This window comes from Enoplosus armatus, chromosome 7 (genome assembly GCF_043641665.1).
Source record: "Enoplosus armatus isolate fEnoArm2 chromosome 7, fEnoArm2.hap1, whole genome shotgun sequence".
Lineage (NCBI taxonomy): Eukaryota > Metazoa > Chordata > Actinopteri > Centrarchiformes > Enoplosidae > Enoplosus > Enoplosus armatus.
Genome location: NC_092186.1, coordinates 20,424,675 through 20,441,083, shown reverse-complemented (window position 1 = coordinate 20,441,083; position 16,409 = coordinate 20,424,675). Strand labels below are relative to the sequence as shown.

Sequence of the window (16,409 nt, the reverse complement as noted above, 5' to 3'; positions counted from 1 at the left end):
TGTCACTCTTTCTGTGTAGCGCCTCTGCTTTCGTTGTGCATTGCATTGTGGGACAATAGTGTACACCAACAAATGTTTATGCGTACCAGAACATAACACACTACATCCTCAAAACCTTATTATAATTAATATGTAGTTTGGAATTTGGGCCCAGCTCCTGTAGCTAACATAAATTTCACTAACCACTCTCAACATACTGCACTCTTGCTATAGTATTAGTGACTTAATAACTTCAGACAGAGACAGTTTATCAACAGAGGCATTTCTAGGAAACAGGAATTTGTTCAATGATTGATAAAAGTTGCCTCAGCTACTCTCAAGTTGAAACTAACAATTGCAGTGTGATGGTGTGAGTGTCAGTATTTGGAGAACAAGCACAGTATCAGTAGTTGATACTAAATATGATGTTACAGATGTTTTTATGGCAATTTGGAAAGACGATTTGAAAGAAATGAATGAATTCAGAAATAATGCCTGTGAACTTCTGTTTAATGCAAATGTGTACGTTCAATATCAGGAATAAAGCTGCAACTAATGATTACTTTCAATATCAGCTAATTTTGTACCTTTGTTTCTGCGATTAATCGGTTACTCATGTAGTCTATAAAATATCACAGAGTGAACAAGGCACAAGTTCTGAGAGGCTGAGATGACATCTTGTTTTGTCTGACCAACTGCCTAAAACTCAAACATACACAATTTAAAATGATAAAGCAGAACATCCTCACATTGTGAAGCTGAAGCCAGCAAATATTTGACATTTTTGCTTGATTAAACAAATTAATTAATCATCAATTAATTAATTGATGATTAATTACTTCAGCTCCAATCAGGAACTTTGCCATTAAAGTGTTTCTGATGTTTACAGATGTATGCAGCATCTTAACGTCTCAGATACTCAAGTCATCCACAGAAGGAATGCGCATTCTTTTATTTCTAGTAATGCAAAAATAACCAGTCAGCCACATGAACTTTTTGCATTTTTAGGTTTGGCATGATCATAGAGACACCCTTCTTTTAAAGGTAAAGCTACACAGTCAAATCACTGTAGTTTATATTCCATCAAATAACACAAAGTGATTCACGGACAGCGTGATGAGCTATTGATGAAGTAGTTTGACAGCATCTGGGATCATGGCCATTGTTGCCTTTTTTATGATATAACAACAGATAATACAAAAATTCATACCAAAAGACACATTTTTATCCATTGTCTTTTTCTTTCAGTCACTTAATTTGGCAAGAAAAACGTTTGCGCTTGCAGTTAATGGCAATAACACTCGTGAATGTGACTTCTTTGTACCCTTTATCTCAGTACCAACACACACCATAACCTTTACAACACTTACAACACTTGGAGTACCTTGCATAAGCATAATATTTATCTGAAAGTGACCTCTGTCCTTTTAAAAGGGGACCACAAATGTGAAAAAAAAAATCTAAATGAACTACCAAAGGAAACAGTCTCCAGTTTGCAGAGATTAATCAGAAAAGCAAAGGTTGCTCGGCTCAGTGTCGCCTTCTGTAAATGATGCCTCAAACTTTGTGTCCTCTTACATCAAGCATAACATTTCAAAACATTTCAAATATATTTTGGCCAAAGTCTGATGGACAGGCAGGTCTGTAGGGGAAAATTACTGTTTCTGTGATAAAGATACCTTGATCCCTTTATATTTATCTTTAGCACATGAATAAACAATCTTTGTCTTCAATGTGTAAATATGAGGTAATAATGTTTGACAGGGATGTGACTGTCTGAGGAGCCAGGGTGTGTTTACATACATTCACCTCCACTTCCTGTCGATTACTACTGCAAGAACATTATTGTATAGTATACTATTTTAAAGGAATAGCCCAACATTTTGAGAAATGCTGCAAGAGTACAGTAAATATGTAGCTGGAACCAGCAGCTGGTTAGCTTAGCTTAGCTTAGCATAGAGACTGGAAACAGGGGGAAACAGCTAGCCTGGCTCTGTACAAAGGTAACAAAGGTTTACACTTTTTGTACAGATGAAACAAAGGAGATGCAACGTTTTAATAAGTGAGCTTTAGAGGTTTTGGCAGGTGGCTTTCGTTACCTTTGGACAGATCAAGATTAGCTGTTTCCCCTGTTTCCAGACTTTATGCTAAGCTAAGCTAACCGGCTGCTGGCTGTAGCTTCATATTTACCGTACAGATGTGTAAGTGGAATTGATCTTCTCACCTAACTCTGCAAGAAAGCGAATAAGCATACTACTCAAAATGTAGAAGTATTCCTTATAACATACAAAATAGTTCTTGTATATACAGTACTTCATATAGTACAATATACAATACAATGCCCATGCCTCGTCTTTGTTTTTAATGCTGTACAAGGTGATACTATGCAGTCTTCAAAAATACATTTGGTAACAAAGTCTGATATTTCATCCCACATAACACAACATGACACAACTTAGATACGATCTTCACAACATGTCCCAGCTGTGACGATATAAAGCTCTGAATCTGCCGCTGTGGGCCAGCTCCGCCTGTAAAAGTGGCACTGCTATGGCTTCATTTTGACTTAAAAAACAAAGCAGAGGGCAAACACACAGAGCCTGGGTTCAAACTGAGTCACATGAGGGGTGATATGGGAGGAGGTAGTACAGGCACATGGCCTCATGTTAGAATGAGACAGAGAGAGATCAGACGGAGGTCAGAGCAAAACTGACAAGTGCTGCAAACACACACATATATATAAGGACAACTACACATTTTTGTTTCCCTGAAAGCAGCTTTGGTGTGACTTCCACCAAACTTTACAGAGCTAAAGTGGGAAAAGCTGATCTCTACACTCCCAAACAGGACCTTCAACTTCTGAGGTCCCAGTTTGTATACATAACATTCAGTTTGAATTTAGTATGTAATCTTTGTGAGCTCTGATTCCTCCCAATCTGATCTCGGTCCCTCTCACTCTGCAGTCAGCGGGGTTCACTGTCCCGGTGCGTAGGGCCAGCTGATGGAGCTCCCTGATAGCTGCATGTCTCGGATCAGTGTCTCGATGGGTGTCTTGCCCACCAGCCGCATGAAGAAGAGCTGGGAGATGAGGTTGGCCGGCACGGCGCGCAGAGCAGGGAGGCGCAGCAGTAAGCGGCCGAAGCGCTGAGGCTGGTTGGGGTACTGCAACCTCTCGTACTCTGTCAGGGCGACCTGGGCCTTCTCCTGCAGGGACTCCACATGGGCTGGGTCTGTCAGACCACATGCATCTGTAAGGCAAAAAGTAATAGTAATCATAATCATCACTATATATTGCTCTGTTTTTGCATGTTTTCTTTTTACCCTTTGTAAATTTAAATTCAAACTTTATATACATTTTTGGTCCCTTTAAGGAATAGTTTGACATTTTGCGAGAAATATGCTTATTTACTTTCTTGTTGAGAGTTAGATGAGAAGATCGATACCGCTGTCATATTTGTATGATAAATGTGACGCTATAGCTAGCAGCAAGTTAGCTTAGTTTAGCACCTCTAAAAAAGTCACTGCACCTGGCACCAAGAAATTGTCAGACACATAACCCCTGTAAAACCACAACTTGTTATTCTTACACTGCAGTTTTTATGCAAATGATTAAACGATTAGTCTTCGTGAGCTTTAGAGGTGCTGGTAGGAGGATTATTTCACCTTTGTACAGAGCCAGGCCAGCTGTTTTTCATATTTAATACAGACATAAAAGTGGTATCAATTTTCTCATTTCATTTTTGGCAAGAAAGTAAATAAGCATATTTCTCCCAAACTTTCAAACATATGCCTGCATCTGTGCCTGACTGTATGGGAGGATTGTCCCCCTTTAGTGAGGTCAGAGGTCACATTCAGTCAAATCAAAAGACCCCTGGAGCAGGTAGGGATCTTACTGGTTCAGAAACCTGAACCCTGCCTAAATCCTCACACAGACAGTTTTGTTTTGTTTTTCTAAAACAACTCTTGAGGCCAGTTTACAGTTAAGACATCCAGTTACAGCAGATATCATCACTCAGATACCCTCGTAAAAAACTTACCGGGTGAAAAGAGTGCAATGGCTTTGAGGCAGCTGTACTCAGCTGTGTCCACTTGCAGCCTGTTCAGCTTGTCCACCTGGTCCTGGAAAACCCTGACCTGGTCCATGAACGACACCACGCGCTCAGCAGACATGGGCGACGAGTGAAACCCGGCAGCAGCCAGCAGAGGAGCCATATGTATAGGCAAAGCAGACTGAGCAGCGTTCAGGATAAACAGCTCGCTCCAGCTCAGCCTCAGCAGCGCCACCTGCAGGGTCGATTGGAAAAGAAGAAAGAGTCTTAGAGTTTTGGGTCCCAATAGAACCTTTTCACAGCAGATATTTTGACTTGTCATAGTAGGAAAAGCTCAGGTTTTACTTATAACATAAGTTATAACAGTGACAGTGAGCGAGCATGCACAACATCAGGACCCTGAAACTGAAGCAGCTAAATGGTATTCAGCCTTCATTCATTTTATTATTTACACTTGTGCTTTTCCTTCTGTAACATGTCAAAATGTCCTCTGTGAAAAAGGACGTCTGTAGATCAGGACTGCCAAAGTAAATCTAAGGGATCACAAGATGATTATAGGGGACAAGGAAGAATAAATGTCATTTTTGAATTTTTTCTTGGAAACAATGGATACTCTTGTATTATAATTTGGACAAATGGATAAATCTATGGGGTCTCAATTATATTATATGAGATAAGATTATATGTCTATAATATGGCTTAGGCTGAAAATACTGGTTTAATTTTAAATTAAAATCTACTCTGCTGTAACTGTAAACAGGTTTGTCATCAGGTCTGTCTTGACTGACCTGCTCTGAGACTGGTAGTTCTGGGAAGTATGGGATGTTTCTGGCCCACTCGATGGTGCTGAAGAGGAGTCGTGCGGCCAGCTCACAGATGCTGTCGATGCCCATGACGGAGGCTCCGCTCGCAGATGCCTGCATCTGTGCCTGACTGTACGGGGTCCCGTAGCGGCTGTTGGGGTATGGCTCAGCCCGGAGGAGTTGGGAGATGAGCTCCGACACCGGCTGCCCGTTGAAGTAGTCCGCCCCGATGTGACCTGGCACTGCACCTCCAATCCCACCTGCCAGGGAGTTTGGACTGATACCTGGGTGAGATGGAGGGATTCTACCCCGCTGGACTGCTGCAAGAAAGAGAGTGAAGAGAGACAGACAAACAGAATGAATAATGAATGAATGAATGTATAAAAAAATCCTTTATTGAAAGAAATATTTCATTGGATTGTGTAGCCTTGGTAGAGGTATGTGCTCTCTGAGTCCTCGTCTCTTTGAAGTGTTTTGTGGTTTTTCTATGCTTTTGCAGCAAAGCTACTTGCAAGCAGTAAATTACAGGTTTTAGTTTGAATAGTGATTTGAAGGTCGTGATGGACTTTCATATCTGAAATAACACGACTGGAAGGTTTTTTTCTCCTCATCATCATTTAAGCTCTTAAAGAACATATAGTTGCTGTTCTGTGAAAACCATGTATATAACCCTTGTATTCAGCTTTCTCACTATATGTCTTTTAGATAGCCCAACAGGTTTTAAATGAACACAAATGAACATTTTCTCAACCCATAAAGGAAGTTACTCCTTCAGTTTTTCAGAAAAAAAAAGTTTTTGTTTGGACAGTGACGATATGTGACATACTATATCCAAGACTTAGATGTTTAAATAGATCCCTGGGTGAACTTTTAACTGTAACTTAGTAATACCTTGTAATAGTATGAAATGGAGTTGCTTTCATCGCCAACCTTTTAACAATATAATCAGGAGTTACTGATGGCAGTCTAATACTGAGAAGTCCTCCTGATTATAATCTAATGCCAGCCCTAATGTGAGTGCTCTGTCTGAGGTTAATGCACTGCTGCCCTCCCTGCATCCTGTTTTGAATTGTAGTTAATACACTGTATTTACAGTTATAATGTCAAAATCTCACTTAAAGCAGTGAGCATGTGCTTCCCTGACTGGGTTAAAGGTGAAACAGACATTTCCAGGTAATGTGGAAACAGTGCAACCTGCGTCACGGCCACGGTCAGCATGGGTCATTAATAACCAGGCCCAATATATCCTCTGGCACACTGTCACCTCATGCACATTATGTATGGGACAGCTCGTGGTATCCACTGACACTGAGACTGAAATACAAGTACGGTTAAAGTTATAGGCAAGTAGAGTATGATTACAAATGGGTTTGAAATAGTTTGAAATGTGATAATGAGGGTGAGATTGCTGAAATGAAAATAATTACACAATTACACTCTTCTTACTACTAATCAACCTGGCAGAAATTGAGAAAATCATAACTGTAATTAAATATACATATAATTTTATATACATACACATAAGTTTAAAGGACTCAGACATCTCAGTGTGTGTTGACAGAGTAAATATGAAGCGGAGTGAACTTGTCAACTTGATGTTGTTTTCTTCTGTTGTACAAATCGAACGTTGTTGCAACCTCGTCCCTGAAGTTCAACAGCTGCAGGGAGTCGAGCACCAGGGTGAAAACACGCTTTGGTTGACAGTATAAATATTGTGCTTGGATCACTGGCAAATGTCAGTGGCTGTTTCTGTCGAAGTAGGCGCTTTCTCTGCAAACGACCCAGTTCTGATATTTATGTATTTGCATGTGAGTTTCTGGGTATTTGCGATTGTGCGGGTTTGCGTTGCTCAAGGGTGTTTGTACATGAATCAGGGTGTTTGTTGGTATGTAAAGGAGAGCATATGATTGGTTTAAACCTCAGTGCTGGAAAGTCACTACGTACATTTACTCAAGTACAGAACTTAAGTACAAGTTTGAGGTAATTGTACTTTACTTGACTTCCATTTGTATGCTACTTCTACATTTCAGGGTGACTGTGGTACTTTTCTATTTTTTTCACTCCACTTCATTAGTATGAAAGCTGTGGTTACTTTAAAGATCCATATAAAAAATATATTTGATTACATTGTAAAATTTAAGATTAAACTATCCAACACATGTTATATATATATATATATATATATATATATATATATATACATAAATACGTTTAATACAATTTTCTGATCATACTTCTGTACTTTCCCTTATGTATTTTGAATGCATAACTTACATACATTACTTTTTAAGGAGTATGTTTACACTGTTTCTACTTTTTACTGCATTCATTGATTTTTTTGGCCACTTGGGGGCAGTGCAACAAGCTGTAAACATAACACTGGCACACAGCATTATCACCTTTTAAGTTGATAGGGCAAATGTGTTAGCAAGAAGTTGCTTATTTGCAAATCCAGCAGTTACGGTGCAACATTAGTATTCATTTGTTGTTCGAATTTCTGGTTGCCTGATGAATGTAAGCCCAATATTCACTCTTTGTTTTAGCTCAGTTTTGGTCTCCACCAACTCTTGAGGGAAATATCTGGCTTTTTAGCTGCTAAATGCTCCACTATATTCACCAGCTAGACGCTAATGGTTCAGAGTTTGCCAAGCAGTGTATTGTGGGTTTATCAAAGCTGAAAAAAACAGGAAACATGGCTAATGAGAGAGATCCAAAACATTAAAGTTGAGGGCCGTAAAAACCAAAACAATGAGCTGAAAGATGCTGAGGGGAACTACAGAGTCATAATTCTCAGTAGGTTTGTCACCACAAGCGACCTTCACATTACACACAATCATTTAGTCACTGTTAATATAGAAATAGCGATTAGTGCTGCTTATAATAAAGGATCTTTCACCACTGTAAAGTACAACAATAACCTCAGGGATTCACATGACGTGGTTCAGTCTTCTAGCGGTGAAAAACTCATTCTTGTGCCTTCTAATCCTAAAAAAAACACTTTAGCCTGCTGTGCACATGAGTGACACAGCTTTGATACCTTCTTTGCGCATCCCAACGCGGAAACATTTCTTCAGACGACAGTATTGGCACTGGTTGCGGTGATGTTGGTCGATTTGACATTCTCGATTTGATCTGAACAAATGAAAAAAAAGATAGAACACTTAATGTGAAGTTTTTTTCCAATAAGGAAGAGAAGTTTTACATCTTTGCCCCCCCTACCTCTCCCTCTCTCTTTTGCTGACCCCTGTGATGAGTGAACTGTGAGAGCTGCCGTGGCTGAAAAGCTATCAAGGCTGTGACCTTTGTAAATCATCGGCAGACATTTCACCGAGAGTCCCTTTCAGCCCCAAACTGACCAAAAAGACACCTTCCATTCAGACTTAGCGCATTATTATGTGGACGAAATAACTATATTCAGAGGCGTAGAGTTGCCTTGGTAAGTGCAGAGAATTGAGTTGCAACATTGTGTTCCCGTGGTGAAGAATAATGGGAATGTTGACCTTCTGAGGCAATCCATCCTCACATGACTGACCTTCAGGGCTTTCATTTCTTTTTTTTTCTTCCTGGGGCTGTTTGTGAGACGTACTCAAGGTTGGAACAAATCATTCTGTGTGTGTGTGAGAAATGGTGAGAAATGGACTAATCTGCTCTCGCCTTCATGAATGTGAATGACTATAAGATGGCTTACAAAAAAAGATGGTAACTTTATATTAACCCTGCCACGCGCATTTTGCATTTACAAGAACTATGTAAACATTTTATAACACACTAGAATGTAGTGTCGTGTGTATTCATGTACAGTACTTCATTTTATATTATTACAACTCTGTTTTACTATATTGTCATCCATTATCTGCTTACAGACCAATCTCCACTTACATCAGCTTACAACTACATTACAGTGTGTTATAAACAATTTATTAAATGTAAGGTCAAATTTAAAGTAAAATGTTAGCAAAAAAAGACACTGTAGTCCAACAAGAAGAGTGAACCAAATAAATGAAATGAGTGTGTTTTTAAGTCTACATCTACCGTTCAAACTAAACATCAATCTGAATCTCCCAGCAGCCCTTACCTGCAGGAGTAGTTGAGGTTTCGCCTGATGCTCCTCTTAAAGAAGCTCTTGCAGCCCTCGCAGGTGAACACACCGTAGTGCTTCCCGCTGGACTTGTCCCCGCACACCACACAGTCCACCACGCAGGCCTTGTCCTCGTCCCCGACGTCCACATCGCTGCTTCCGGCCTGAGGCGAGCCTTCCTCTTCCTCCCTCCTCAGGTAAGCCTTTTCCCCCAGTCCATTAGTGTCCCCGTTGGGGTTGCCCCATCCCCCGCTCACCATGGCCATATTCTCTGAGACACACAGCCCTGTGAGTGGATCATACACAGACCCGCCCTGTCCCCCAGCTTACAACTACCCTCGAAGTCTAAAAAGTGGTTCCAGACAAGACAACAAATGGCTCCAGGTTTGTATTAAAGGCAGGCTTTGTCCAAAAAGATCTAAAAGTTGGATAGAAAGTCGTCCCGGACTCCCCCGTGTTGACCTTTCTCCCCTTTGCCGTCTGGTTGTAATGACCTGGAGGTCCCTCCCCGTGCTGTTTTCTCTCTCTCTCTCTCTCTCTTCTTTAATCCCTCTGCTCTCTCTGTTCTTGTCTTTCACCCCTGTGTTCTCTGCGCTGACCTCTGATCAATGGCTCGCGAGGTCTGAGAAAACTTCAGACGCACATTGAGTGGTTCAGAGTTCAGGCAGGAGAAAAGGGCGCAGCCTTGCTCTTTTCACAGGAAACAATAAATTACACTTAAGACTCCTTCTCTCTTTCTCACTTTCTCTCTCTGCCCCCCCCCCGGAATAAGTAAAAACAAAACACCTCACCTATCCCTAAGCATGGTGACGAGGGACAAAACAGAGTCGCTCTCCAAATGAAAAAGAAGCTCTGCCCCTCTCTCAGCGCACGACTTTCTCCCAAAAGGACAAGCAAGCGGGAGGAAAAGAAAACACAGCTCTCCTTCAGGCAGGGTTAAACTGCCCTGCCCTCTCCTCCAACTTATAAACTAGTCCAACCAGTTCCTGCCGTGCAGAGGTGTTATCTGCTGATCTGAGGCAGTTCTAGTCCAGACTCACTCTTGACTTGTCGAGGCTGTTATAGAAGCAGAGGTGACAGTGATGAAGAGGAAAAATAAGATAATAAATGCTCCTTCATATCCCAAAAGAAAAAAAGACTTATGTGGAGTTTTGTAAATTGGATTTTCTTTCTTTGGTATTCTGAGAAGAGATGGCCACAGTGCCACTTCAGCTTTTATATGCAATAAGTATTTTGGCTTAGGAACACCTCTGAGCCAAAAAGATCCAGCTGATTCCACACATAAAATAAGTAGTGGTGAGAAAGACAATACGCTCCTTTGACTTGAGAATAATGTCTCTGTGGTCTCTGCAGCAACAAAGTTCATCAAATAAGTGCTCCTCTTCTGTGTCTGTGGGGAAATGATGTTTTCTTGTGGCTCCTCCAACTCCTCAGAGTCTGTGGTGTCAGAGGCTCAAATGTCACAGAAACAACAACAAGCAAAAACAAAAGCAGAGTTGAGAAATCTCCTTAGTCGCAGTTGCGCCTTGTCTCTCAAAGCTCCACAAAGTGTTGCCTCTCGTCTTCCTTCTCTTGTTTTGTCAGTGCTTGTCCATCCAGCAGTAACAACCAGAGGCCAGAACCTCTCTGCATTCCCTGTCAGCAAGTCAGGGTGTACTGTTGCACTCTTTACTATTCTGCCCGTCCTTTTTTTTTTTTTCTTTTCCGCCTTTCTTTCTGCTGGCCCCGGCAGGAATAAATTAGGCAAACAAGCGCAGGAAAAACACGGTCATAGACCTTTTAGTGAAAGCCAGACGCTGCAGTGGAGAGCAGCCCAGAGATAGCCTCCTCTCCTGCTCCTCTCAATCCCCTCTCTGTGTCTCTGCCTCGCTCCCTCCTTTAGGGAGAGTGAGCGTGTGTCTGTGTGCTGAGGGATTTGACACTGCTATTCAAGCCCTGCCGTTGCCATGGCACTGGATGCCTTATAAGGCCAGCAGAGTCAAAGAGCACAGAGTGGGCTGCAGCCACACACACACACACACACACACACACACACACACATAGAAAGAATGCCTGGCTGCCTGACTGGCTGCCTGTTTCCCCCCTGACCCCGAGCCAGCCTGGGAGCAAGGGGGAGTTAACCCCAACACTGCTGTAAGACAAAGAGGGGGCCTCGGGTCGACACAGCGAGCACATGGCACTCACACTCATGTTCTCCACTCCACTCTAATCCTAAAGAATTCCTCCGACTTTGTTGACCCAACAATAACAGGGAGGGCCGGTTGTTGTTGAACAACTTGTCAAAAGCTTATGTGATACGCCACCAGCTCCTTTTCACACCTGCTCACGCTGCTCACACTCACAGGTCTATGTGAAGGATGCCAGAGATTTAAAAAAAAAAGAAATGTCAAAATTGATGAAGAAAAGTTGGGATATTCCCAGTAGCCCAGTACGTCCATACTGGAAGATTCTTCATTTACGTCCAATGCCCACTCAGGAAGTGTGAAGGTCAGAGTGTGTGGGTGTGTGGGCGAGTCCCCCCCCACCCCCCCATGCACAGACTGGCAATCAACACAACAGTTTTGTTTTTATTAACTGTGAGCACAATCTTTCCCCAACCTCTACCTAATGTTTTAGTTGCCTAGTCACAGAAAAAACACATTTTATTTTCCATAAATATAATCTTTCCTTAACCATGCCGTACAGTTGCCATGCGTCCCAGTTTAGATAACCACGATGACATCATCATTTTACGTAACTTTTCCGGCAATCTGACATTTACACTCACGTCACGCTGTGATTGGCCAGCGGGGCGGAAGTGAGAAAGTAAGCAGGGTTTGAACATCTCTATATGTCTCTTTTTTCATTCTTTACACATCTACTTTTCACGTGAATGACCAAGTGCAAGACTATGAACTTTGAATGTCTTCCAGGAGAGACTGACCAGGAGAAAATGTCGACGTTATCCTCATCTCGTCCTTCTCTATGGCGGCCGGCTATTCACCTTACCTTCCAGGGTGGCCATTCGGAACAGCGAAACACACTTTTTATGTCTGACAAGGTTGTAACACATCATACGAAATAGTTGTTTTCTAGCATGATCCGGCCCTGAGAGGTATATAATACTAATTTGTTTTCCCTTTTACATTTTGATGGAAAAAGTATTTGCTGCCAGGATTACGTTTCTTGGCAACTTTTTTCCTGTAAAGGAGGTACTTCGCAAGTCGTAGGGAGGTGTTCGGGTTGGAGGATGGGCGTACAAAGCTACCTAAGTGCTTTCAGTTGCCTAAATGCAACCACATATAAGTTGCATCACGCTTTAGTCACTAGGAGTGGATATTGTGGGAAGACCAATGAAAAACATTGTCTGTAAACATTTTACTGATGCGTTCAGTATCAACATTTAGCGCCTTGCTGGATGTGTTAATTAACGTTTCCTCATTATGTTGATGGTCATCTTCGCAGCGTTATGTTTCCTTCAAAACGTATTTGCTGTTGCAGATTCGTGGTACATAGATGTATTTTTTTAAGACACTGGGATCTTCTCACGCCGAGTAAACTGGTCTTCATATGTAAAATCGGTGGAATGCCCCTTTAAGTTAGACTGTAAATTATTCATGGTACAAACAAAAGCTTGCTTCTGTTTTACAAACCTACATATAATTTGCTGTGTTACTCATCCATCGTCTTGGCAGTTGGCAGTGTTCCTGTGGAATTTCTGGCCTGCTTTGTCTGTCATACCAACAGCATTGTCATGTGAAGGTCTCGAAAAAAAGGGAGAACAAAATAAACAATCAGAGCCTGCAACCAAGGTTTCCAATAACAGCCTCCAAATTCAGAAAAACCCCCCACAGAGGAGGTATTCACTGCTGCATGCCTGGTTAAAAGAACCTCTATGTACCAAAAAGTGTTTGTTCATCACATGTTTTTACAGGAATTCCCCCAGAATGACAACACGTTTTGTCCCTGTGATCTGATCACAACAGCATTTTGTCTCTCAGAAGATGAGTGAATGTCAAAGGAGTAAAGAGGTAAAAGTTGACAGAAAGGCTGGCAGGAAGGGGAAGGATTTCTCTTACACAATTTTAGTCAGCGAGGTTAATTCAGCCTTTTTGAATGTGAGCATAAGGTAACTTTAACCCACATCCGTCACAGCGAGACTCATTGTGCATGGATAGGCCTTTTGTTCGCTTAAGAGGTTATCAGGGGCCAAGCTAAGCTGCTGTACGTTGAATTAGTGCCTCTGTATATGTGTGTTAGCAGAGGTCAGACCATGTGGGATAGTGTTTGATATTTATTCATAAAATAGAAACCTGTAAGACTTTGAATATGTAAAGACTTGGTTGTAGAACATACTTGAAGAGTACAACTTAAATATTTAAAATCTAAGATAATGAGGATGATAAAATATCCAGTATATCCAGTATCCAGACACCTAACCAACATGCTCTATACAACTTTGTTAGATGTCGACGTCACTGTGAGGCTACCGACTAAAATGAAATGGAACATGCGCTGCTCCTGTTTTGTATTACAATGTAATATAAAATGTAATTTGGTGACATTTTCATTTCTGCTCTGTACACAATTAAGTGCATTCACATATGACCAGTCACAACATGAAACCATGTGACCAAGTGCAGCAAACTAAACCAGACTGGACCAGTTAAATATTGGAGAGGAGGCTCCTTTAGAGTTAAAAACACGTTGACTGATTGATGGATTTATTTAAAGCCAACATATTAAAGCATAAACAAACAAGAAATATTCACATACATTTCTAGTTAGATTGCATTTGGAAATGCTGCTTTTTAACAAATAAGCACAGATTTTGTTTGCTGTGTGTTGTTATACATGTGCTCCAAAGTTCATTCAATCCTTGAACTTAGTAAACAAAAACTCTGACACAGTTTACAAGTAAGTAAAGTCAAAGACAAATGATTATGTGTATTGGCAAAATAATATGGTATTATCAGTTTGTCACAATGAAGCAGACCACAGTGATAAGTGCAGTGTGGATGCAGGAGGTTGAACCATTGACCTTTCTGACTTCACGAGTTTTTGTCGCCTGGATCTTCTGCAGCTTTGGTGTGTGAGGTTAAAACTGGTGAGTTTGTGTGTGAGGAAACAGACAGAGTGCATTTATGTATGTTGGAGTATGAGCATGTGTGTTATTGCAGTTACATAGTTTCACTATATGTTGAAATGTGTTTTTTGTATGTTTGAGGCAGAGCGTGCACGTGCCCTTGTGCGTGAGTACATTTACCTTACATGTCTGGGAGTTAGTGGGTGTGTTTCTGTGTGTGTGTGTGTGTGCGTGTGTGTGTGTGTGTGCTCTTTGCTCTTTGAACTGCAGGTCAGGAATGCAGCTGCTCTCAGCATGAAGTCGACTGTGTTGGAGTCTGTGCATTCTCAACACAGTCAGGAGTCCAGAGCCATCAGAGGGAAGCAAAGTAACTTTCAGTCCACTCACCTGAACACTGCACACACACACACACACACACACACACACACACATGCACTTTCATAATGTGTACATACAGGTTTAACCAGATGAATCCCTGTAGGCTGTAGGAGCTGCTGAGGAGGAGGAGGCTTGTGTCAGGGTGTCAGAAGATCAGAACTCCTGCAATAACTCACTTCTCACGTTTTTTTAGAGAATGTGTTACATGACAGAAAACTACAACCACTACAACTGAGTAGTATTCCACAGCCTTGTTGTTTTGGTACATAACGAAGTGTGACCCTAGTTTGACACATTTAAGATAATTCTCTTCAAATGGTGGCCTGCATATCAGTCTGGGAGTGTGTTAACTGCATTAGTTAAAGTGCAGAGGAATTTGAGAACTGGGGTTAAACTTTAACTCTGAGGAGTAACTCTGGGTGAAGCACATGACTCCCTGCTCCTTCCTCATTAGCCCCGCTGCCCTTTGGCCCAGAGGAGCAAATCATCTTCCCGTCTCTCCCCCTCTCGCTCTCTCTCCTGCTCTCAGCGCTCTCTCCATCCTCGGGCTTTTGACCTCCAGCGAATGACGGAGCAATTTAAAATACACAGGGCAGTGGAACCTGCCAAAGAAAAACATCTGCTGCGGTGACGCCGGAGCAACACACGGTGTCCAATCAATATTTGCCCTCCTCCCCTCCCAGGACCTGCTGGAGATGGTGGGAAACTTCCCATTTGGTGTTGCTTTGTTGTCATTCAAATCAGCTATCTTGTGTTCGCTTTGAACAAGGTATCAACCCATTGTTTGTAGAGGAGTCAACAGAGCTGTTTACTGTAACGGCAGCGGAGCTTTTTCCTAGTGTGTCCGCTGTAAAGATAAGATACATTATTGAATGTAGCCGTATATGCTCTGGCTAAACCACTTGAACTCTGATGTTAACAATATTCAATAGCTTCAATAGCTTTAAAGTTACAGAAAGGATCCGTCCATGCTTTTCTGGAAATATCACTTGTTGTTGTTAAAGTTCTGTTCCTGTTTTTTCCAGATGAAGATACATTATTATTCACTTTCTTGCTAAGACTTAGAAGAGAAGACTGAAACCACTGTCATGTTTGTGTGTCAAGTACGGAGCATTAAGACTGGAAGCAGGGGGGAAACAACTAATGAACACGTTGCATCTTGTTTGTATAATCCATAGAAAAACTCCAAGAAGACACTGCGCCCGGCAGGTACAGTTCTAGTCACTTTCTCCACGTCAGTGTCTTGTTTATGCAGTAAACAAATTAGACACAACGTGTTTTGTCAGAGCTGGAAGGCCTGTTTTTGAACTGGCTTGCTGTGTTCCCCATTTTCCTGTCTGTATGCTAAGCTAACCTTGACATGCAGCAAAGGTTCCTAGCTGGAATCAAACCAAAAAATCTAAACATGAGACACATGTGGACGCCCTGAGATGATTTTAAAAATAAAACATTCACTTTTAAAGCAGCAGAACAGCATTAACAAAATATTATCACCTTTGTGATGGCCCGCACCAGCAGCCACACACTTGTTTACCAACAGACATGGTAGTAACTTTGTTTCCTTAGTTTAGGTTTTTAGCAAAATGCATGTCCAATATTCAGTCTCCTATTAGCTTTGGTTTGGCCTTCATCAACTCACCTGAACAGACATTTTTGTCTCTTTAGCTGCTAAATGCTGAACTATGTTCATTTGTTAGTCTCTAACTGCCTGTGCCGGCTGCTTGGAGCTGGACAGGTTGTGTACAGTCAGTTTATCAGGGACTTTCCTGCTGAAAACTTTCTGCTGTAGCTGGAAACAAGGCTGACAAGCGACGAGAGAAACAGTGTAGTTGCGGGCCTTAAAATCAAAACAACAAGCTGAAAGACACTGAACCCATTGTTAATATAGAAATTGTGCAGCTTTAATTTTTCACCAGTGCCGTGGACTCCTACAGTAGATAGAAATACAGGCAGCATGTCCTTGTTTGCTGTCTAATGTCATTGAGAGTTCAACAGACCTTGTGCCAACTGTGATGCCATTGGTCCAACTCAGCTGGTGAAGTTTTGAATATTCAAAT

At 41.6% G+C, this 16,409-nt stretch overlaps 1 protein-coding gene across 2 annotated transcripts; it reads right to left on the bottom strand.

The window, feature by feature from the left end:
* Nucleotides 1-895: 895 nt before the first annotated feature.
* nr2f6b (nuclear receptor subfamily 2, group F, member 6b) lies at nt 896-9,855 on the bottom strand. Of its 2 annotated transcripts, XM_070908588.1 has the most exons (6): nt 9,701-9,855; nt 8,907-9,180; nt 7,869-7,963; nt 4,817-5,151; nt 4,017-4,263; nt 896-3,227 (listed from the first exon to the last, which is right to left on the bottom strand). In XM_070908588.1, the coding sequence occupies exons 2-6, from the start codon at nt 9,173-9,175 to the stop codon at nt 2,953-2,955; spliced, it is 1,221 nt and encodes a 406-aa protein (XP_070764689.1). In that variant the 5' UTR covers nt 9,176-9,180; nt 9,701-9,855; the 3' UTR covers nt 896-2,952. The 2 variants fall into 2 exon arrangements, with proteins under 2 accessions (XP_070764689.1, XP_070764690.1); XM_070908589.1 differs by having other exon boundaries at nt 4,817-5,148; nt 8,907-9,730.
* Nucleotides 9,856-16,409: the final 6,554 nt, after the last annotated feature.

Excerpts from the sequence above, each read along its gene's own strand:
- nr2f6b (XM_070908588.1), bottom strand. The coding sequence starts at position 9,175 with ATGGCCATGGTGAGCGGGGGATGGGGCAACCCCAACGGGGACACTAAT. Across the intron at positions 4,264-4,816 it reads AACTACCAGTCTCAGAGCAG|GTGGCGCTGCTGAGGCTGAG; the intron begins GTCAGTCAAGAC and ends TCGACCCTGCAG. Across the intron at positions 3,228-4,016 it reads CATTGCACTCTTTTCACCCG|ATGCATGTGGTCTGACAGAC; the intron begins GTAAGTTTTTTA and ends TTTGCCTTACAG.